Below are 22,511 nucleotides of genomic sequence, written 5' to 3' on the forward strand. Positions count from 1 at the left end.
ACAATGCATTTTTTTTTTTTTTTTTTGAGCATTTTTCTACCTCGGCTCCTTCACCATCCAGTTTGAAATATTTTTCTTCTATTTAGACATTTTTCTACCTCTAACTCTTTTGTCATTTATTGCATTCACTTTGAGCTCTATTCTTCTCCTTTATAGCATTTTTATCCATGAAAATCATCGGCCTTCAGTTACCTTTTTTTTTATTATCAAGCTTATCTTTAATGGTGTTTTCTAAACTCAAGTTGGCACCTGCAGCACTGTCTTGAGTTTGAGAGAAATGTTAGTATGATTTTAGAGATCACATATTAACCTATAATAATTTTTTGTTAACGTGATCCTATAGTATTTTTTGTTTTCTATATTTTATATTATTTTTTTTTTAGCATGATTCTATATAGTTGTTATTATTTTTTTTTTATAAAATCTATACATTAGTATAAATAACCTTTGACATGTATTGAATAAAGTTGAAATAGAGATAAAATCCTTATTTTCTCTCTCTTTCTCTTTCTCTCTTGTTTTTCTCTTATTCCGCAAATATTTTAACAAAATGAGGGGGCAAGAGGCCGCAACTTTCCTAATAAATCCTTGAAAAAACCTATATCTACAAGACAAAGCATGCTTTTGCGTTGATAAATAAATCCAGGAGAACCAAACGAAGACATTTGAAAATATGAGCAAAAGAAAGCGTCTCCGGACAAAAAGGAACCCGTTTCTCTGTTTCCATCCTTCAAAAACTGAATAAACCTACAGTCACTCCAAATTGCAAACATTAATTCAAGCAAAAAAAAGTCTGCGCTTTATTTTTCGCCGCTATAGCTGATATTTGTTGGTTAACATAGCTCATGGTGCTTCTGGAGTTGGTCAAGGAATCATCTAAACTTGGATGTGGGTGACCTTTACAAAGGGATTTCAAGAGGGGTAGCATTTTGGTGTATCAAATGAGAGACTCGACACAAAAAAAAAAAAAAAAAAAGGGACATTCTCCCAAAAAAAAAAAAACAAAAAGAAAGGGACAAAAATATAGTAGTTACCAGTGCAAAGCATGTGCAAATTTATGAACTGGCTTAGAGAAGCAAATTGGGATCCACCCTCAAAATGGACATGTATTTTATGTTGAGACCATGTTCTGAAAATTTTATTCTCAAGTCTTGATTTTGATGAGCTTTTATATCTTATCCTTGTGCCCTATGCGTGTAGAAGATAGATGTGATTGGGCACCAAAAGTTGCAAAACTATGTATAAGAACACGCCCAGCTATGTAAAGAAACATAAAATACCGACCATGGTGGGACAAAACGTAAAATGCAAGTCAAACAGGCATCAAGTTGTAAGTTTCCCGTGACAAAAACAAAAAAAACGTAAAATGGCAGTCAAACAGACATCAAGTTGTAAGTTTCCCATGACAAAAACAAATATATTAGCAGAGACAAGTAGGCATTTATTTTGACTATTAGTCAATCAGCCAGATAAATTCGCCTGGAATGGACCCCAAACTAGAAAACCAATGTCAAATTTTACTACAATTTCCTCCATGTCGCCGGAAGGAAATGTGATTGGACACAGGTTGCTTGGAGAACACTCGCTACCGAGGTTAATTACCATTTTCTCTTGGCTTCCCATTTAAAATAGGAAAGAAAGATCCTCAAAGGAAAGAGATCTATGATGCAAGAAGTCATAGCTCTAGTCACCAATCTTTTTTTGGATATTTGGACCTGTTTCTTATCTAACAAATTAAGCTCAGAGGATGAAAGCTCTGTGCTTATTCCGGCAATGCAATTCTTGACAGCAAAAACTATAGCTACTTTCCCTTTCTTTCCGTTCCTTGCGTTTTTTCACCTTTTTTTCATAGCTATTTTCTGTTCTTGTATTTCTGTTCAGACTTATATTTCTGAAACTCCCTTATTATCGAAAGAAAAAAATTATTCTGTAATCAAGAAGGCCGAACAACATATTCTGCTGCCATTAGAAGCATCACGAAACAGACACATGCTGTCAGATTTTAAGGAATTCAGGAGAACGCAATTGAATTTATTATTTGAAGGAAATTTGACCTATGAATGCATGATTTATGAAAAATATTATGAGATTTAGTAGGAGAGATAAATTGATCAGATTGGAGAACAGTATTCAAAGGACATGAATCCATACTAATTTCTCGCATGCATATTTTGAGCTATCCAACAGACCGGACAGGATCTGGAAGTCCCATATATCTCTCTCACTTTTTTGTCAGAAATATGTTGTGAACCTAACCCCTGGTATATGCACTGGAATGCCAACTCAAGGAGCCAAATCCCAATCTGAAATCCCATATTATCTCCTTCTCTTCCCAGCTTCCTTTACAAATTAAAACGCCGATGATCTACTTTGCAAAACCTACATAAATTGCCGTGATGAATCCTACCTAAAAACCAAAATTACTATAAAAAAAAAATGAAAACTTACGAAACCTCCATACTATGCTATCAAATCATGACTGCCTTGCCAATGGAACAACCTCAGCCAGAGGCGTCGGAAGGGGAGTCGGCAGCGGCGACGTGCGGCAGAGGGGGCACGTCGGATTCAACCGCAGCCATGGGTCGACGCACTTGACGTGAAACACGTGCCGGCAGTCCGGCAGATCCCTTAGCACGTCGGAATCCTTGTAGTCCGCCAGGCATATCGAGCAGCATGAACTCGTCGCCCCCTTGTCTCGGAGCTTGGTCTCGGAGTAAAGCACCTTGGGATAGTTCATCAGGGTGGCCTCGTCGATCCCGGTCTCCACGTCGGCCGCCGCCGTCGTTGCACCGTCATCCGGCGGAGCTGGTCTCGGTGTGTTGACTCGGTTGCAGTAGTAGGATGACACCGTGATGATGGTGATGAGGAGGAGGATGCCAACGGAAACTCCGGCACCGTATCTGAACTCTCCGGCGTGGTAGGGCCCGGAGCCTCCGTCTAAGCTATCGCCGGAGATGTTGATCGAGTTCATCGGGTTAGGTGAGGGCTGGGAGAAGTTGGACATCTTTGGGGGAAGACGGAGAGTGAGTGGGGGAAGGTGGAGCTTGGGGTTGGGTAGGCTGGCATGGGCCCTGGTTGTCGTATTGTTTTGAGGGGAGTTGGTGTAAGAGGCTTCAAATAAACGAACAAGGATGTCAACGGTATTGACAGAAGGGAAGGGAAATAAGAGAGGATTGGAGAGAAGGAGAAGGTGAAGTTTGAGGCTGGTGGGGTATGTAGACCAAGCTAGTCTTTGGAGGGTTTACGGGGTCAATGCTTCTCTCATTGTCCGTGTATAAATATAAGCTTCAGTTGAACTGTCTCGATCTATCATGGATCAGTCATGTACGCATTTGACGGCACGCCTCAATTTCTTTATATACGCATAGCTGCAGCTTTCTCTATCCATTTTTTTTTTTTTTTATTTTATAAGTAATCATGCATATATATATATTTTATTTATATATATATATATCCAATTTGCTTTTTGACGTGCCTAACACGTCCCGTGTTAGGACATTTTAGGGCCTTTTGGAGAGTTAAAAACTTTTCAAGGATCTATATTTTATGAATAAATATTTTTTAGATAATATTTAAATAAAAAATAATTTTTTATATTTTTTATATTAAAAAATAGATCATAAATCTATTACTCATATTTTTTTGTATTATTATTTTTTGGATGAGTTGATAGGATCTATCCATATTTTTTCTTATATTCTTTATTATTTAAATATTATTATATACAATAATATATTATATTATATTATATTTATTTTATATTATATTCATAAAATATAATATAATATAAAAATATATAATGCTATTATATTATAATAATATATTAATATATTATAATATAATATAATAAATAATATAATATATTAACATTGTATTACAATAATAAATGATATTAAAAATAAAATAAAATATTATAATCTGATAATAATATTATATTATATTATATATAATTTACTATATCTAATATACAGTAATATATAATATAGCATAGATAATATGTTATATATAATATAATATAATTAATATAATATATAATATTATATTAAGATATATTATATATTATATTACTATTATAATATTATTATATTACTATATTATTATATTAATATAGGTTATCGGTATGTTAGAAATAAAATAAAAAAATTATTTTGATGGAAAAATAACTTATCCACGTTCAAGATGGATAAAACTTTCTTTCTATTTTATGGATAAATATTACTTATAAGAAAATAGTTTATCTACTTAAGGAAGTAGGAGAACATAGATAGGTTAGTCAATAAGAAAATTGATCAATTTTTTTTTTTTTTTTTTTGGTATAAGTAGGTGCTCACACTATTTGAGTACAAGTATACTTCAAAAAATTAGAAAACAAAATGCCACATGACCAACCTTTTAAGATATCCATCCACCAAAGAATGACCTCTTGAGATAGAACAAGGCTAAGGTAGCTCAAGAAAGACTCTTGCGCTGTTCACTTTGCTTCATTACATGGCACAATTCTGAATGCTAATTTAAAAGAAGCAATCCGAATGACAACACATCAACTGTGTCTCTTTTAACTTACATATCTGAGTCACTAAACCATTTTGGTTCATGGCATTTTATTTTGTTTGATTAAACCATACAAATCTTCTTAGATTAAGCATCAACCCGTCTAGATTATCTGTAGTAGCCTCCTTTTATAATTCGCACACTCGTGTTGCGATTTTTTTTTTTAATTTTTTTTTCTCTTTTTCTTTTTGCCGCGGGGTGGGGGTCCTAAAACAAGTTTAGAATTTATGCTTTTAGAAATCCATCGCAAGAAGTAGCACCATTTTTTCCAAGGTTGCATACTCGTCCTTGACTTTTAAAGCCATCAATAATGACTCTATTTGGTGTAGTGGGAGCAGCGGGATTTTTCACAACAGGGGACACGGCAGGAAATCATAAACTATGTCTGGGCTACCTCCCTTGTCAATTGGGTCTCAGGCACTATTCTGTATCAATGAGTATCTCAGCGAAGGGAATGCGCTGGGTTGTTTCTCCAATTTTTTTTATTTAGGAATCATATTTCTTTCAGTGCCTGCATCTCCATAGAATATGCTAGAAAACAAAGAGGGGATGGAGAATCAAGAAATCGAAGAGCTAAGCCTTAGAAGCATGCGAAGGGATAGATCTGGAATAAGTCTTTTATGAGTTTTTTACTGGAGTTCCTGTTCTTTAATAAGTGCTTGATGATAGTTTCATTCTTTAGTGTCATTAGACCAGAATTAATTATTCCCCCTTTATTTTGGGTAGAAAATTATTTCTCCTTTGAAAAGCACATGCTACTAGGAATATTCCATTCCCATCTCTATCTCATTTCAATATCTGAAAGATGACTTCCAAGAATAAAGATTTGTTTTACCGAACACTTACCTGAATAATGAACCAATGTACATTTGAGCCAAAATGACATATAGGGATTGAAGGTTTCAACAGGTTGTTAGGCAAAAACATGCTCATTGTTAGAATGTAATGCACTTCCCTGAAACAAGGTTTATTGAGTCTTTAATATTGCATCTGTTAAGTGTTCGGAATTGTCTAATGTTAGAGTCTGTTCAGTTCTCTAGAGTGACTGGTTTAAATGTTTCCAGAGCTTTCCAATGAGTCTACAAGTATTGTATGCGTGCTAGCAGTTTGTGTAATGAATGAAAAAAGAGAGAAATCTAAAGAGTTTCCAGCCCATATGTGCTATTGTTCTTGAGCTCTGTTATAGCAACTCAGCAAATTACTCTGCTGCCCATAATTCTGCAGCCCATTTTACCTGCCAACAAAGCGGTATCAGAGCTGCATTTCCGCACAAAAATCTGGGGCATTTCTACCATTAAAAGGGAAAGAATCTAGCAAGAAAAATATGTCATCATCTGCGGGAGAGAGTGCAAGCGTTTTTCTCTGTTCTTCCAATTTGGGGGGGGAGAAAAGTATGAGCTTTGGAAGGTGAAAATGAGGACTTCACTTCATCAAAAGAGCTATGGAGCATTCTTGAAAGGGGTTTCAACGAATCTAAACTTGAAAGCCAACTCACACAGCAAAAAAGGAGCGGTGTGAAGCAAATAGGATGACCAATGCCAAAGCTCTCTTAAAGATCCAAAATAAGGTATCTTCAACTATTTTCTTAAGAATCATTGGAACCAGAACAACAAAAGAGCAATGGAGATTTTATAGCAAGATGTTGGGATAAACCGACCGACCTCCATAAACTGACCAATCTCCAGCACAGACCGACCGACACCTGACTCTGGTCCCACAAACAGACGATCTTGAAAGCGACTACCGACCGAGTATCGACTAAATAGGCCGACGCTACCTTCAACCGACCAACCGAATACCCCTCACCGACTCCAGATCGGTAAACGGCCGATGTTCGAACTCTACAAACAACAGACTACTTCGGCCGTTGGTATTTCAGAGTTACTAACCGACGGTCGACCCTTGATGCATAGTCGGACGACTCATTCAAATATATCATAACCGTCACCGACGGTTACTCTATTGATATCGCGGCGTAATCCGTGGAGATTAATAACCCACTACGAGATTACCGTCCTATGATTCTACGCCACCAAATGCGAGACCATATCCGACGATTACGACTATCTACTCTATAAAAAGGAGGTAAGACAACAGCTTCGATAAGCCACTTTGGCGCTGTGCTCTGCCACCATCTTCATTCTAATTACTGTTGTCGGTCTCCCTCTCTGACTTAAGCATCGAGAGTCCCCACCGAGACAACTCCGGTCAGCATGGACTTCATTTTGCATGTACTCGTTCCCGACGACAAGCAACGAAAGAGTTGGCACGCCAGATAGGAGAGAAAGATAACTCGTGATGATGAAAAATCAGAGCTCAATGATCAACAGTGATCGGATCGACGAGATACTCTTTCCATCAGGAAGATGCTCCTTCCCTCTCTCTAGTAGCAGAGCCTAATTCTCTGCGCCCCGTGGTCACTACGGACGCCAGATTGCTGCGATAGTGCAGCAAATGAACGTTCTCATGGAGACGGTCAGAAGCCTCCAACAACAGCAAATTCAGTCACCACAGCCGCTGGCGGAGCAACCAGTGGCGCATTCAGTGCCATCCAGGTACAGTCGCCGTCATCTGCGGTGATCTCCATCTCCTCCACTAGAGCGGTCATCTCGGCTCTCTCATCGGGATAAGCAGTAGCACTCGCGGCATTCTCGACGTGCCACCCACCATTCACGACGCCCCTCTCCTTCCCAATTGGATCAGGCCAGAAAAAGAAAACGACTGTGAACACCATCTGCCTCTCTCTCAAATTCATCAGGAGGTTCAACCCCTGGAGTCTCCCACCACCAGCAGCTCGACGACTATGAATGTAAGTTCGAAAAAATCGACCACCAACTCGCTCAGCTTCAGATGAACGATCAGAATCTTCGAATAACTTTGACTTCTGTACCGCCCAATCTCTCTCCTGACTTATCTTGGATGAACCGATCCCGAGTCGGTTCAAGATGCCGCACGTGGAGCCTACGACGGTTCCACTGATCCAATTGACCACCATGAGAGCTACAAGGCTCTCATGACGATCCAAGGGGCAACCGAAGCCCTCCTATGCATCAGCTTCCCGACCACACTTCGAAAAGCTGCTCGGGCCTGGTGCTCCGGACTTCGATCGGAAAGCATCCACTCCTTCGGACAGCTGGAGCATTCTTTCGTAGCCCACTTCAGCACCAGCTAGAGGCCGCCACGAACCTCGAATAATCTCTTCTCTATCAAACAAGGAGAGATCAAAAAACTTCAAGATTTCGTGGTCCAATTCAACACGACCACACTTGAGGTCAGGACCTCAATGAAGACATGACCATATCGGCCATGAAAAGAGGTCTGAGATCTCAATTCACGTATTCACTAGACAAAATTCTTTCTCGAATGTATGCCGAATTTCTGGAGTGTACATACAAATATATGCACGCAGACGAAGGAGCTTCTGACCGACGCAACAGAAGGCAAAAGTCAGAAGAAGAAGAAGAAACAGAAAAAAGAAGAAGCTCTGGCTGAATCAAGTCGGCCACCTATCGATGAATGAGCTTCGCCTCGATAACGAAGCTCGAGGCCAAATTACGATAGATATGACTCCTATACTCCTCTCTCTGCTCTCCGTGTGCAGTCCTCATGAAGATCAAAGGGGCGAAATATCTACGGCACCCTCCACTGATAAAAATGAGGAACCACGATCGAAGGAAGTATTGTCAGTTTCATCGTGACCACGCCACGACACCGAACAATGCATCCAGCTCAGGGATGAAATAGAGGCTCTGATATGATGAAGCTACCTCAAAAAATATCGGAGAGATCCATCAACTCAACCTCTAGTCGACTGAGGAAGCTGTAAATAATCAGCCGACTGCGAGAGTCATCAATATGATCTCTGGATGACTGAACTGAGGGATAACTCCCGAAGAAGAGTCGGCGAAATGACAACAACTCAATGTAATAACTTTTTCAAAAGAGGATGTTCAGAGAATTCAAACTCCTCACGACGATACTGTTGTTGTTTCGATAATTAGCTAATAAAAGCATGACGGATGTTTTATTCTACTCGACTTCCTTTCGAATGCAACTACTCGGAGAATCAACTGCTTTAGTGTCGACTATATTTCGATTCTCTTGCAAAAACTGACGTTCCGACTGTGATTTTAAAGTGATATCAAGTATGCAGATTTTTACTATAAAAGTTAGAGGATCGACTATCTCGACACGAATATACTTCAATTTTCACTGTAAAAATCCGAAGATCAACCATCTCAACACCGAATATACTTCAGCTTTCACTGTAAAAGTCAGAAGATCGACTATTTAGATACCGAATATACTTCGACTTTCATTGTAAGATCAGAGGATCGACTATCTCGACACCGACTATATTTTGGTTCCCTTGCAAAATCGATTTATTGACTTCAACTGGAGGCCAGCGCTGGTGATGCAAACTTTCTCCACAAAAGCCGTGTTGTTTTATAGTCGACTCTCCATTGAAGCAGCTGGCTAATTTACCGACTTAGTATCAACTAAGAAAGGCAAAATACCAAGATGATCAAGGTCGGATTGAAATCATACCGATATGACCATGGCCAGTCGAGGGATATTCGGTTTGCCACTGTTTATCAGACAATACAGTGTATAAATTCGATCAAGTTTCGAATGACAGATATTCAACTTGCCATCGTTATCCTAACTAAATACATCGGACACTACACGACTAGCAGATTCCACAAAGTCTGTGAAATAGTCGGATCTATATCTATATTCAGAGATTGTTCTACAAGTAGACACTACAAATTCGACGACACAGAAAAGTATTTCAAAAAAAAAAAATTTCATTATCAAAAAGAAGAATTACAAAATTGGATCGAAGTCCGATTACACATCTTTCTTTACAAAAGAAAAATCAGAAGTACCGACTAATCTTCATCGCCATCCTTTGTTTCACTGAAGAATCGACAGGCCTACCTTGGATCAGCTTCTCCAACAAACTTCACCTTCCAGCTAGGAGACGTACGACTCGAGTTAAGCCGCGAAGATGATTGACCATCACATTGCCCGGCCAACCCCATCAACAGCTTGATCCACTTCACCGCAACCTCCTTGTTGGAGCCCGATCGTCAATCGCACCCTCCTCGTTGGAGCCCGATCAATGATCGTACCCTCCTCATCGAAGCTCGGGCAATGATCGCACATTCCTCGAAAGAGGAGCTAGAGGCGGGCTTCAAATTTTCATCCATCGATGAAGATGATCTTGATCGCGCAGCTGAGACGAGGATGTGAGATATATGGTAACGGATCGTTGACTCCACCATCGATACCAAAAGTGAAAAGCTGACATTAGCCCGAAGCATGATGCAGCTTCCGAAACCGACCAATGGATGGACCCAATAACGAAAAACTTTCGAGCCCGATAGGGAGTCGTTGGCCGAAATCTCTGACCAACCACCCCCTACAAAAACCTCACCCATCAAGAAAACTATTCAAGGACTCGAGACTAGGAAGAAAGCGACAAGGGATAGTTTTCGCATGAGGACAACTCTCTGGCAAAGTTCTTCCACCAGAAAAGATAAAATAAGGGATGGATACTTGGCTGACAGTGGCCTCTTTATATAGAGAAATGCCCGACGGCCCAAATGAAAGCGGTCAGATCAAGACCATGCCAGATGATGATATGTGGAAGCATCTGGATCCATCATCGACCCGATGGTTTGATGCACCTGCACCAGATTGAACCACGTCATCTCCATCCGTGTGAATAACTCTGACCCAATGATGCCCCGATACATGCAGAAATCTACAAGCCAGAGTTAAATCACACGATGCCGGCTCACCTTCCGCAAACGACGCCTGACACCAGATCTTCCTACTGATATGACAGCTCAAAGATGACAAAGTGGTTGATCGACCGTACTCCAAAAAATATGGTGGCAAAGTCGAGATTCAATATGACAGACAACAATTCCTTTCATCCAAAATAATTGACCACGTGGTGATACATGTGGTAACTCATCATTAGACTCAGGAGTAAGGGGGGGCAACTATTGGGATAAACCGACCGACCTTCATAAATCGACCAATCTCCAGCACAGACCGACCGACACCTGACTCTGGCCCCACAAACAGATGACCTTGAAAGCAACTACCGATCGAGTATCGATTAAATAGGCCGATGCTACCTTCAACTGACCAACCGAACATCCCTCACTGACTCCAGATCGGTAAGCAGCCGATGTTCGGACTCTATAGACAACAGACTACTTCGACCGTCGGTATTTCAGAGTTACTAACCGACGGTCAACCTCCGACGCATAGTTGGCCGACTCATTCAAATATATCATAACCGTCATGGACGGTTACTCCACTGATATCGCGGTGTAATCCACGGAGATTAATAACCTACTATGAGATTACCGCCCTGTGATTCTGTGCCACCAAATACGGGATCATATCCGACGGTTACGATCATCTACTCTATAAAAAGGGGGTAAGCAACAACTTCGGTAAGCCACTTTGACGCTGTGCTCTGCCATCATCTTCATTCTAATTATGTTGTCCGATCTTCCTCTCTGACTTAAGCATCGGAGGGTCTCCGTCGGAGACAACTTCGATCAGCATGGACTTCATTTTGCAGGTGCTCGTTCCCAACGATAAGCGACGAGGGAGTTGACCGCAACACAAGAGTTTCAAGGTGATAGTAAGACAATAATTATCAAACTCCAATCACTCAGAATAGAGTTTGAAACTCTGAAAATGAAGGAGGGTTAAATCTGTCAAAGATTATTTTTCGAGAGTCAACGAATTTGTTAACCAAATGAGAACACATGGTGAAGATATTTCTAATGAGAAGATTGTTCAAAAATTTTGATTAGCTTGCCTGAAAAATACAACCCCATTGTGGCTGCAATTGAAAAATCTAATCATCTCTACAAGTTGTCCATCGAACAATTGACAGCATCTCCATGATCTCATGAACGGAGATGATTGACATATGCAGACCAATCAATTAAAAGTGCTTTCCAGAAAAAACTCACCATCAGAGATCTCATAAGAAAGACTCAAGAGATGACCAAAGGAAGGGAGATAAAAGATGGAAAAGTCTGATTCAGGCAAAAAGAAACAAGGCAGAAATGAAAAGGTTACGAGTTCTAATGACACAGCCTCCTTATAAGATTTGCAAGAAATCAAAGCATGCTGCCTCTAATAGTTGGCACCATGGAAAACCCCAATGTTATCATTATAAGAAATTTGGTCATGTTGCCAATTCAAATCAGATAATGAGGCTAATTTTTCAAAACTAAAGGGAGATAATGAGAACTTATTTTACACTTCTGAATCAAATTTTAAAGAGAAGAATAATATATTTGAATGAACTATCACTTCCATTGGGTAAAATCCTGTTAGGAAATATGCCTCGAGATTCAATCCATATTGAGCCCACAACGAGGTTCAAGACGAAAAATAAAGTCCAACGAGTCCAAGATCACTCCAAACAGAATTCGGATGGAGAAGATATGCACGAGAGAAGACGGCACGGTGCACGAGACGACGGCGGCCGGCGGGGACCGGTGGAGCACCGCTTGGGCCGACGGAGATGCGCCCAGCACACATCCGCGCACGGATGGGCCCAGCGCAGGCGCATGTGGCCCAGGTGCAGTCGGGCCCAGTGCGGGCGAGTGCACGGCCAGCCCAGCGCGCGTGGCGGGCTGGCCAGCGCGCGTGGCGGGCTGGCCCAGCGCTCGCACGGTCCATCGTGGACCGCAAGGCACTGGGCGGTCCATGAGATTGCATGGATCGAACACGCAGTTTAGGTGCATTTTTGCATGATCGGACGGCCCAGAATGCAGCCGATCACGATCGAATGGCTGTGAGCAAATTCGAGTATGATCAGATAATCAGGGAGGCTATTTTACGCGATCGGACGGCTCTGGTGTGAGCCAATCATGATCGGACGGCCACGGATGATTTCAGACTTGATTGGGACTCTGTTTCCTACTGAAACAGTATTTTTGTAATTCTGGAGTCTATATAACTCTGATTGACGAACCGTTTGTTGGATTGGGAAGCTACTGATATCCTATATAGAAAGGCTTCAACAGAGGTTTCAGAGAGCTTTTGTGAGGATTTTGAGACTTTTTTGTGAAAGACTCTTGTACAAGGATTGAGTGGTGAGTTCTTTTTGTATTGATCTTATTTTATTCTCTCATAGTGAAGCTTGCACGCCCCGTGGAGGTAGGCTTGAGGCCAATCTACGTATTTGTATTGTGTTTCTTGTTTTGTTTTTTCTTTCTTCCTGCTGCACCACGTGATATCGGATCCTGGTAGGCGCTACAATTGCTATCAGAGCAAGGTGATGTCAGAGTGTAAGTTGCAGCAATGATGAACGAGATAGAAGATGAAGAAGACAAGCACAATCAAAGTGGAGATCAATAGATTTGATGGAAAGAGCAATTTCTCTTTGTGGCAGGCAAGGATGAAAGACATGCTCATCTAACAAGGATTGATCGATGCTCTCTTATACGACGAGAAGCCGACCACCATGGAGGTGTAGGATTGGAGGTGGCTCCAAATGCAGGTGATGAGTACCATCCATTTGTATCTAGCGGATGAGGTGGTGATCTATGTGCTTGGCGAGACTTCTCCGACGAGGCTGTGGTCGAAGTTTGAGGAGTTATACATGACGAAGTCTCTCACCAACACTCTTTTTCTCTGGAGGTAATTCTACCAGCTGTGGATGACTGAGGGATAAAGCATGCAGGAGCATCTCAGCCACTTTCAGTAGATCCTCACTGATCTTCTCAACGTTGGTGAGAAAGTTGAGGAGAAGACCAAGGCACTGGTCTTGCTAGCATCGCTTCCCCCTTCGTATGAGTCTTTGGTGACTACTCTTCTAGTAGAGAAGAGCACCATCAAGATGGACGAGGTCACCACAGTGATTCTTTAGAACAAAGTTCTCAGGAGGGAGAACCCAGTTTTGAGCTCAGACGGTAGCAGCTCAGCTTTGATGGTTTCTGGAGGAGCAGGAAGTGGTAGATGGAGCGACAGGAGATCATGACGAGGGTGGTCCAAGTTGAGGACGAGGGACTTAAGCAAGATCAGGTGTTACTGATGTGATGAGTTGGGACGTCTAGCCAGAGATTGCTCTCAACTCAGAGATCGGACGAGGGCTACTACAGCGATGGCCAGTAGCGATTCAGAAAAAGATATCCTAAAGATATCTGATGAGGTATCTACTTCTTTTTAGTAGTGGATTTTAGATTCTGCATGTACCTATTATGTATATTGCAAAGAGGAGCAGTTTGACTCCTTGAAGAATAGTGAAGGCACTGTTTATCTGCCGGATGGATCAACCTGTACGATCAGAGGCATCGTGACGGTCAACTGGAGGACACATGATGGTGCAGTGAGGAGATTGGGGAAGATCCAATACATACTCAATTTCAGGCAGAATCTTATCTCACTGAGTAAACTAGATTCGAGAGACTACAGAACGGTAGCTGATGAAGGAATCCTGAAGGTGTTGCACGATGATAAGATTGTTCTAGAGGGAAAGAAGAGGACGAAAAGACATTACTATCTAGTAGGAAGCCCAGTGCGAGATGGAGCTTCAGGAGCCAAGAGGAGCCTAGAGCGAGATGGAGCTCCAAGTGGAGGTGGATCGGATACTAGACGGGAGACTCGGGAGGATGATAGGCGACGTCGCAGGGTGAGATTCCTATTACCGCAGGATGATACCCCGAGCAGATCTTTGGTCAAAGTAGACACAGCCAATGATGGAGGTGGGATCGAGCGACCTGGCTCGACTCCTACATTTGCCCATCCATGAGACAGCAGGCATATCCTAGGGCGTGGGGGTAAGATGGATCACTAGCTCTTAGAGATAGGTAGAGGCCGAATATCGAGTCGAGGTGGAGATTATTAGAAAATATGCCTCGAGATTCGGTCTATATTGAGCCCACAGTGAGTCCTTGATGAAAAATGAAGTCCAGCGAGCCCAAGATTACCCCAAATGAAGTTCGGACGGAGAAAATACGCGCGAGAGAAGATGGCACGGTGCACAAGGCAACGGTGGCCGGCGGTGGGCCTACGGGGACCGACGAAGCACCCCCCAGCTCGACGGAGATGCACCCAACATGTAGCCACATGCAGACGGGCCTAGCACGGGCGCACGTGACCCAAGCACAGTCGGGCCCAGCGCAGGTGAGCGCGCAGGCCAGGCCAGCACGTGCGAGCGTCCTAGGCCCAATGCTCGCACGGTCCACCATGGACCGCGAGGCGCTGGGCGGTCCATGGGATTGCATGGACCGAACACGCGGTCCACGCACGGTTCAGGTGCATTTTTGCATAATCGGACGGCCCATAACGCAGCCAATCATGATCAGATGGCTGTGAGCAAATCCAAGTGTAATCAGATGATCAGAGGGGCTATTTTGCGTGATCGAACAGCTCTGGTGCTAGCCGATCACGATCGGACGGCTACGGATGATTCCAGATTTGATTAGGACTCTATTTCCTACTGAAACAGTATTTTTATGATTTTGGAGTCTATATAACTCCGATTGACGAACCGTTTGTTGAGTTGGAAAGCTGGTGACGTCCTGGAGGTGCAGAAAAGCTTCAACAGAGGTTTTAGAGAGATTTTGTGAGGATTTTGAGATTTTTTTGTGAGAAACTCTTGTACAAGGGTTGAGCGGTGAGTTTCTTTTGTATTGATCTTATTTTATTCTCAATAGTGAAGCTTGCACGCCCCATAGAAGTAGGCTTAAGAACAATCAACGTATTTACATTATGTTTCTTATTTTATTTTATTTTTTTCTACTGCACCGTATGGTACCAGATCCTGATAGGCGCTACAAATCCGGTCAGCCATGATCATACAAAACCTGTTGGAATGAACTATCACTTTGTTAGAGAAGCAATTGAAAATGGTGAAATTCAGCTCACACATTGCAGAACCAAGGAGCGACTAGGTGATATATTTACCAAAGACCAACGAAGAAAAGATTCTTTTATCTAAGAGAGCTCATTGGAGTTGTGAAGAAAGTGTATTAAGGGGGAGCGATAGAATGTAATCTTTAATATTGTGCCTGTTAAATGTTAAGGAAATTTCTTATATTAGGGTCTGTTCAGTTCTCTAGAGTGACTGGTTTAAATATTTCTAAAGATTTCCAATGAGCCTAAAGTTCACATCCATGCAAGCTATTTATGTAATGAATAAAAAAGAAGAAATCTGAAGAATTTTCAGCCCATAAGGGTTATTGTTCTTGAGCTCTGTGGTGGCAACTCAACAATTTACTCTGCCACCCACAATTCTGCAGAACCAAAACCTAAAGTTGCCTATTGTACCAGCCAACACACAGACGCTGGTTGCATACCTTTGATGCACGAAACCATGGTTGCAAACGTTTGATGCACGTTTGAATCATTCTTTCCTTTTGATGCATGACATGTTTCGGATCTTTTTTTACTCTCTAGAGATGCAAGAAGAGTGATGTTTACATGTGTAAACCTACATTCTTTCGCCATTAAACAATTCTTTACGTGCATACACCCAAAAAAGAAAATAAGAAAAAAGAAAAGTATGATTCTGAAAAAAAAAAGAACTTATGAATGACGGACTTGTAATTTGTCTAATAGAGGCAGCAAAAGAATAATAGGATATTCTTCATGATATTCTACAAAGAAAAGCCAACACAAGGGTCTCGTAATTTTATACATAGCTATAGTGTGATTTTGGAGTTGATTTCTCATTCCAGGAGATGCTAGGACCATAACTGCATATAATAATCCTCCAAGTTTTATTATCTACAGTTACGTCAATCCACATTACACTATTCTTGAGGACTTTCGATCCCTATCTCCAACAAGGCCACAAATTAAGGGAATGCTTCACAATAGCGTCATGATTTAAAGCTATAGATCACACTCTCTTCCTGTCCTTTCTTTGAAGAACCCTCTGATTAGTCATTCCCTCTCTTCAATGTTTTCATGCACCAGGCCAACCCCTAGTTCAATTATACACCTACAAGATAGAATTAGAGCCAGCGTTCTGATTGCTGCCGATTGCTAATTCCTAGCTGACTAGACTCCAAGTTAGAGAAAAAAAAGCCCCTGACCGGGCACCCCACTTTACTAGGTCTCATACCCCCACTTGCGGAGTTTGGCCTCAAGCATGTACGAGAAAAAGGAAGTAACAACAGTCCTAGAATCAGAGATGATCCAACATGCAAAACAAAAACAAAATCTCAATCCATTCAATTCAAATATCTCTAAAAACTATATTTATATTTTCAGTTCAGAAACGAGGTTTGCCCAAAATAGCAACAGCCACATATCTGCCAATAAACAAGCTGCAATATTGGGGGGTGCAGTTGGTGCATCTAAAATAATTTCAGCATCCTCAATTATTTTTTTATATAGATCCATTCACATAAACCAATTTTCCCAGCTCCTAAATGCCGCTCCACGGACTACAAAAACTTCAGCAACTGCTATAGCTGTAACAAGACCAGACCAGCCACTATCTGGCCACAAGCTATGCTTTCAAATTCAGCAATCACACCTTAAATCACCGTCGAAGGACAGGGATTTTAGTTTGCCGGACCACAGAGAGACATCTTGAACTTAAGATATAATGCTGCCCAGCAATACTTTGACGGTTTCCCAGCAACCACAGATTGAAATTTACAAAGCAAGCTCGTATGATAAAAGGGATTCATCACAACTTTCGTAGTCATCAAAATGCAGATAATTTTGAAAACAGACCCACAGTATTTAAAAAGCATTCGAAGAAAAGAGTAACGATGAAAGCATTAAACACGTAAGCTGGATACACCAGTTGACTGTATAATTACCACAGCAAGATGAATACCACCACATCAGCAAATAGAGAGCAGTGCCTACAATTATAGCCACCGAAATTAGACTGTGATCTTGATGTCGAACTATAAAGCCTACTCCCACTCATTGTTGAGCGCACTGCACCCTCTGGGCACCACCATGAACATCCTCATCCTCCTCGTATGCCTCCTGAGCCTGGGCCTGCTTCCTCCTCATCTCCTCTTCAATGTTAACATCATGAAGAGTAGTCTCCTCACACTCATCCAGCTCCATGTCCGTCAGCTGAGAAACAGGCTTTGGAGGAAGCACAGCTTCAAGAGCTTTGCACTGCTCAAGCGTCAGTGAATCTGGGAAATCAACTGTAAAATGGATGTAGAGTTTTCCCCTCATGAACGGCCTCTGATACATCGGCATGCCTTCATCATTTATGGCCTTGAATTGATCTGTTTCAGCGAACAACAGATGGTCAGAATAAAACGCATTACGCTCTGCTCACACCAGAATAGAAGCAGCCTGAAAATTCTGTACGGATCGCTTACCAGGCTTAACAACTTCACCAGGGTTCGACTTGATAAGCAACTGCCTGTTATCCAAATGAGTCAAGACAAATTGGAAGCCACATAGGGCCTCAGTGAGAGACAGCGTGTGCTCGAAAAAGAGATCATCACCCTTTCTTTTGAACTTGGGATGATCCTTCTGTTGGAGCACAAACACAATGTCTCCTGTAACTGTATCAGGCTGCATACAATTCACCAGCATTTAGCATCAAATGAACAGCTTAAATCGCAAACCAATTCCTAGTGACTTATATGAAGCTCAAATAGATTTTCCAGGCAAACAAGAACATACCGCTTCATCCGCCTCTCCAGGGAAAGTTATCTTCTGGCCATTCTGCATACCCTTCTCGACCACAACCTCCAGGACTTTTTTCTCCTGCACAACCTTCTCACCTTTGCACTGTGGGCACCTATCCTTCTCATTGATGGTCTCTCCAGTTCCCTTGCACTCATTGCATGGATGCTGCATTTGTTGAATCATGGAAGGTCCCAGCTGACGAATTGAGACCTTCATACCTGAACCCTGACAGCCAGGGCATGTCATCGAAGCACCAGATTTTGAGCCCTTACTGTCATCCGAATAAGATCGCACGTTAAAAACAATGATCAAGACTACCCAAAGCCGACTTAGAAGGGAAGAGAGATATTACCCTTTGCACTTCTGGCAGATGACATTTCGGGAAAGAGAAAGCTTCTTTGATGTGCCATTGTACAGGTCTTCCAAGGAAACCTTGAGAGGATGGATCACATCTTCTCCCCTCCTCTGTCTTCGGCCCCGGCTGCTTCCACCTATTCATCCAAGCCAACAACGTTACCGTAAGCAAGATCTTCCTCCATTAGAGAACAAAATTCTCTCTCTCTCTCTCATCTAGCAATGGACAAACAATGTTTACCTCCAAAGGGGTTTCCACCAAAGAAAGATTGGAAGATATCAAATGGGTCGTGGCCGCCGCCACCACCCATTCCTTCCTTGAGGGCATCCTCACCATATTGATCATAGATCTCACGCTTCTCAGGATCACTCAGAACCTCATAAGCCTGGGCCAACTCCTTGAACTGAAAGAGACCAACGTAATTTCCATGTCATCTTCAATCCATGGCACTACTAGCCATTAACAATTATAAAGAATCCATCCAACAATCACAGCAAAGTTTCTTTTCCCCCCTCCTTTCCTTTTTTTTTTCCCCCCTCACAAACGCTTTAAACATACGGCTTGGAACATCTAAATGAAGGGGAGGAGAAAGGAGAAGAGGGAGGGGTGGCGAATCATAACTAGCTATTACATAAACAAAAATTAAATTTTTTTTAAGAAAAATAAAAGGGTATCCGAGGAAAAATTTAAGTAGAAAGCCAGACATCGATGCCTAAATAATCTCAAATAAAATAAATATTTGAAACAAATTCCTAACATAGCACAAAGAAACCGAATCTCCTCCTCCTCCTCTTCGCAGCTATGCAGGCCCAATTTCCCCTCAAGATAACCATTAACGTCAAGAAATCAACATAAAAAACCTCATTGTTCCCAGCTTCCAGGAAAGATCCCCAGAGATCCATCAAACAAATACAAAAAAAAAAAAAAAAAAATCAAAAAGCGAATTTTTCTAATATCGACGAGAATCAGACATCATTTCGATCAATTCAGCCACCGATCCATAGATCTGCGAATGCGGATCAGATCAAGAGAGTCCACAAACGATCTAAGGACAATTGTTACCTTCTCGGGGTCGCCTCCCTTGTCGGGATGGTTCTTGATCGCGGCTTTCCGGTAGGCTTTCTTCAGGTCCTCCTGCGACGCGTTCTTCGACACCCCGAGGATCTCATAGTACCTCGTGTTGTCGCTTTTCTTCGGCGCCCTTCCGAACATCTTCTATCACCCAAAAATCCTCACGAATATCTCGATCCAAAGCCGCAGAAACGGAGACCAAGAACCCCCAACTCCGCCGACGAAAACCTAGACCGATCTCGATCAAAAAGCGAGAGCCAAGAACTCTAAATGCGTCGCGACCGAAGGAATTCCGCTGGCTTTGGGTTAATGGGGTGGAGCATATAAGGGCGGCTAGGTGGGGACGGATGGTCGAGAAGAAGGCTCCAGAAGCTCTTTTCACGCGGGGGTGGAGGGAGAATTGTGTTCGTCGGATGGTGATGGACGGATGGGATTGCAGTTCTGGAGTTTTCTAGGTTCTGGAAGGCTTCCTGTCGTTCCGTGTGGAAGTGGGACTAAAATTGGGCCCGCCCGAAGCCCACCGAATCGGACCGACCTCTCATCAGATTTCGAATTCGATCGAAAAAATTTGAACTAAATTGGATTAAGATTTAGAGTTCATTTAATTTTCAGACCGGATTTACATGTTTTTTTGACCTAATGCGAGCCTGCTCCAATGCGAGCCCATTCAAGATTCGATATTAAGCTTGATTGAAACCAAGTGATCTTGAATCATCTCAACCGTCTGATCGGATTTCGACATCAGATTCGTATGGTCTGGATATCGTAAATGATCGGCCTCAAGCCCTGAGTGTGGGCCCACCATTTTCATATATCGGAGCCTGGATGTTGTCATTTTCGAGGCCAAAGCAAGTCGGGCGATTCATGTGCTGTGATAATCTCATCTTGCCAAACAACCATCATGCTTGGATCTATACTATCACTTAAACATAGTATATTTTTTTTTTCCCATTACACTTTGCTTTCGGTCATAATTTGGGGAGAGAGGAAGTGGGAACTTTTTTATGGTAAAAAAGAAATGCGAATAAAAACAAAAATGGAGGGCAAGTAGGAAACTGGGAGGGAGATTAAAATTTTAAGTGATTTCTTTTTTTTTCTATTATTTATTTTTATTTTCAAATCTCCACCATCATTTTTTCATCCTCCTGTGTCCCTCTTAGGAATAACAAAATTCCAATCCATAGAGGAGACTTATTTTTTTCTTCCTCATTTTTGAGGGTGAAGCAAGGCAATCACCATAGAGGGCTTCTCGATTCAATTAATCTCTTGAATCTTTTTAAATTTTTTTCTTAATTTTTTTTCATTGGGCATCGATTCTTGGTTCATTTTGAAGATGGTACATGGAGGGTGGAGCATTCAGTAGATGCAAGATCGATGATGAGAGAGTGGTTGGAGCAAACGATGGAGTCATGGTAAGAGAGAGGAGCACTAGCAGCGAAGGGATCCATTGTAGGCAGTAGAGGAGGAGAATATCGTAATTTTATTTTCGGACTAGCCCAATCGGATTCGGGCTAGGCTAAGGTCGGGCTCAAGCTTAGATTTTTCAAAAATTTTCAGATTTAAGCCTGGCCTAAAGTCCAAAAAAAAAATTTCGGACCATGCTCGAATAGGGATGTGGCCCAGTCTGACCTATTTCCAACCCTATGTGGAAGGGATTCGAGGTATGTGATATATTCTTGACAGACTATATGTGAGTTTGTATTAGTCGATCAGATGGTATGTTGGAACTTCGAATAATGCTTTAAGGGTTAGGATTGTCATACAAAAGAATGATTGATCTTCTTTCGTGACGTCAACCATTGGATTGTCTGTTACACATCTCTAAAAGATAGGAGTAAAAGCCATATGAATATTATCCATTCAGATCCGTTTTCGTATCCAAATCAATCCAAATATGGATAAAAATTTGATGATCTGACTAAAATCCATATTTGTATCCATATCTATCAAAAAAAAATAGATATAAATATGAATAGACAACTATTCAATCTATATCCGAATATCCGAACCTACATATAACCTTATATAATTTACATAGTGCTTATGAATTTTTAAAAAATATATATAGTCATATAAATATATTATTAACTTAATTTATTATTTATTTAGTAATATCTCTTACTTTGTAGTCATAAAGTTTAATTATCTAAATTATATCCTTCATTATATCCATACTTTCAATATCCAAATTATATCCGTATCTATTTAAAACAATTATGGATATGAATTTTTGTATCCGAATAATATCTGCATCCATATTTTTATTCATCAAATAAAACAAATATAGATATGGATATGCTGGTATCCGATCCGATTTGAGCTCTACTGAAAGCACCCTAACATCTTGCCTCCCTTAGCCTGCATAGGTTTGGAAGCAGTTATTATGCCATCTAACTGTTGATGTTGCAAAAGAATATGAATCATTCTTTCATACAAAAGATATGATCCAAACTCCTACTCTGACAGCATGGAAGACACAAGTCATACTTAACTGACTTGGGACAAATACGGTAACATGAAGTGTGTGAAACATGTGTGGAGCAGGGAAGGATTAGTGTCATCTATTTAGCAATATCCCAATGGTTGTTTATGAAGAGTGATATAGCTCAGATTCGCCATCTCAATATTTTTGCTAGATAGCTCAGCCCAACAAATTAAATGATGATACATATCTAGCAAAATCAACAGCTAATCAAATCTTCGAATAATCCGCAAAAGATTACAACCCCATGTGATCTCATTTCGCCCGAAAAAGCATATCATAATCGACTTTTAAGGCAAATACTTAAATTATGGTGCATCTGATAAGGCATATCTTCATCACCCTGATCAACAAATACAGAAAGAGCTCAATTGCTTATCCGCT

The 22,511-nt window shown here is 41.3% G+C and overlaps 2 protein-coding genes across 2 annotated transcripts; both read right to left on the bottom strand.

Annotated features, from left to right (window-relative positions):
• Positions 1 to 2,078: 2,078 nt before the first annotated feature.
• LOC105036925 (RING-H2 finger protein ATL70) lies at positions 2,079 to 3,212 on the bottom strand. Its single transcript, XM_010912647.4, has one exon. The coding sequence runs from the start codon at positions 3,002 to 3,004 to the stop codon at positions 2,474 to 2,476; it is 531 nt and encodes a 176-aa protein (XP_010910949.3). The 5' UTR covers positions 3,005 to 3,212; the 3' UTR covers positions 2,079 to 2,473.
• A 14,085-nt stretch (positions 3,213 to 17,297) lies between these two features.
• LOC105034311 (dnaJ protein homolog) lies at positions 17,298 to 19,957 on the bottom strand. Its single transcript, XM_010909412.4, has 6 exons — positions 19,637 to 19,957; positions 18,815 to 18,977; positions 18,572 to 18,710; positions 18,214 to 18,490; positions 17,904 to 18,102; positions 17,298 to 17,807 (listed from the first exon to the last, which is right to left on the bottom strand). The coding sequence occupies exons 1-6, from the start codon at positions 19,784 to 19,786 to the stop codon at positions 17,488 to 17,490; spliced, it is 1,248 nt and encodes a 415-aa protein (XP_010907714.1). The 5' UTR covers positions 19,787 to 19,957; the 3' UTR covers positions 17,298 to 17,487.
• Positions 19,958 to 22,511: the final 2,554 nt, after the last annotated feature.

Source organism: Elaeis guineensis, chromosome 2 (assembly GCF_000442705.2).
Source record: "Elaeis guineensis isolate ETL-2024a chromosome 2, EG11, whole genome shotgun sequence".
Lineage (NCBI taxonomy): Eukaryota > Viridiplantae > Streptophyta > Magnoliopsida > Arecales > Arecaceae > Elaeis > Elaeis guineensis.

Excerpts from the sequence above, each read along its gene's own strand:
- LOC105036925 (XM_010912647.4), bottom strand. The coding sequence starts at position 3,004 with ATGTCCAACTTCTCCCAGCCCTCACCTAACCCGATGAACTCGATCAAC.
- LOC105034311 (XM_010909412.4), bottom strand. The coding sequence starts at position 19,786 with ATGTTCGGAAGGGCGCCGAAGAAAAGCGACAACACGAGGTACTATGAG. Across the intron at positions 18,711-18,814 it reads TGGTGGAAACCCCTTTGGAG|GTGGAAGCAGCCGGGGCCGA; the intron begins GTAAACATTGTT and ends TTGGATGAATAG. Across the intron at positions 18,491-18,571 it reads ATCTGCCAGAAGTGCAAAGG|TAAGGGCTCAAAATCTGGTG; the intron begins GTAATATCTCTC and ends TTCGGATGACAG.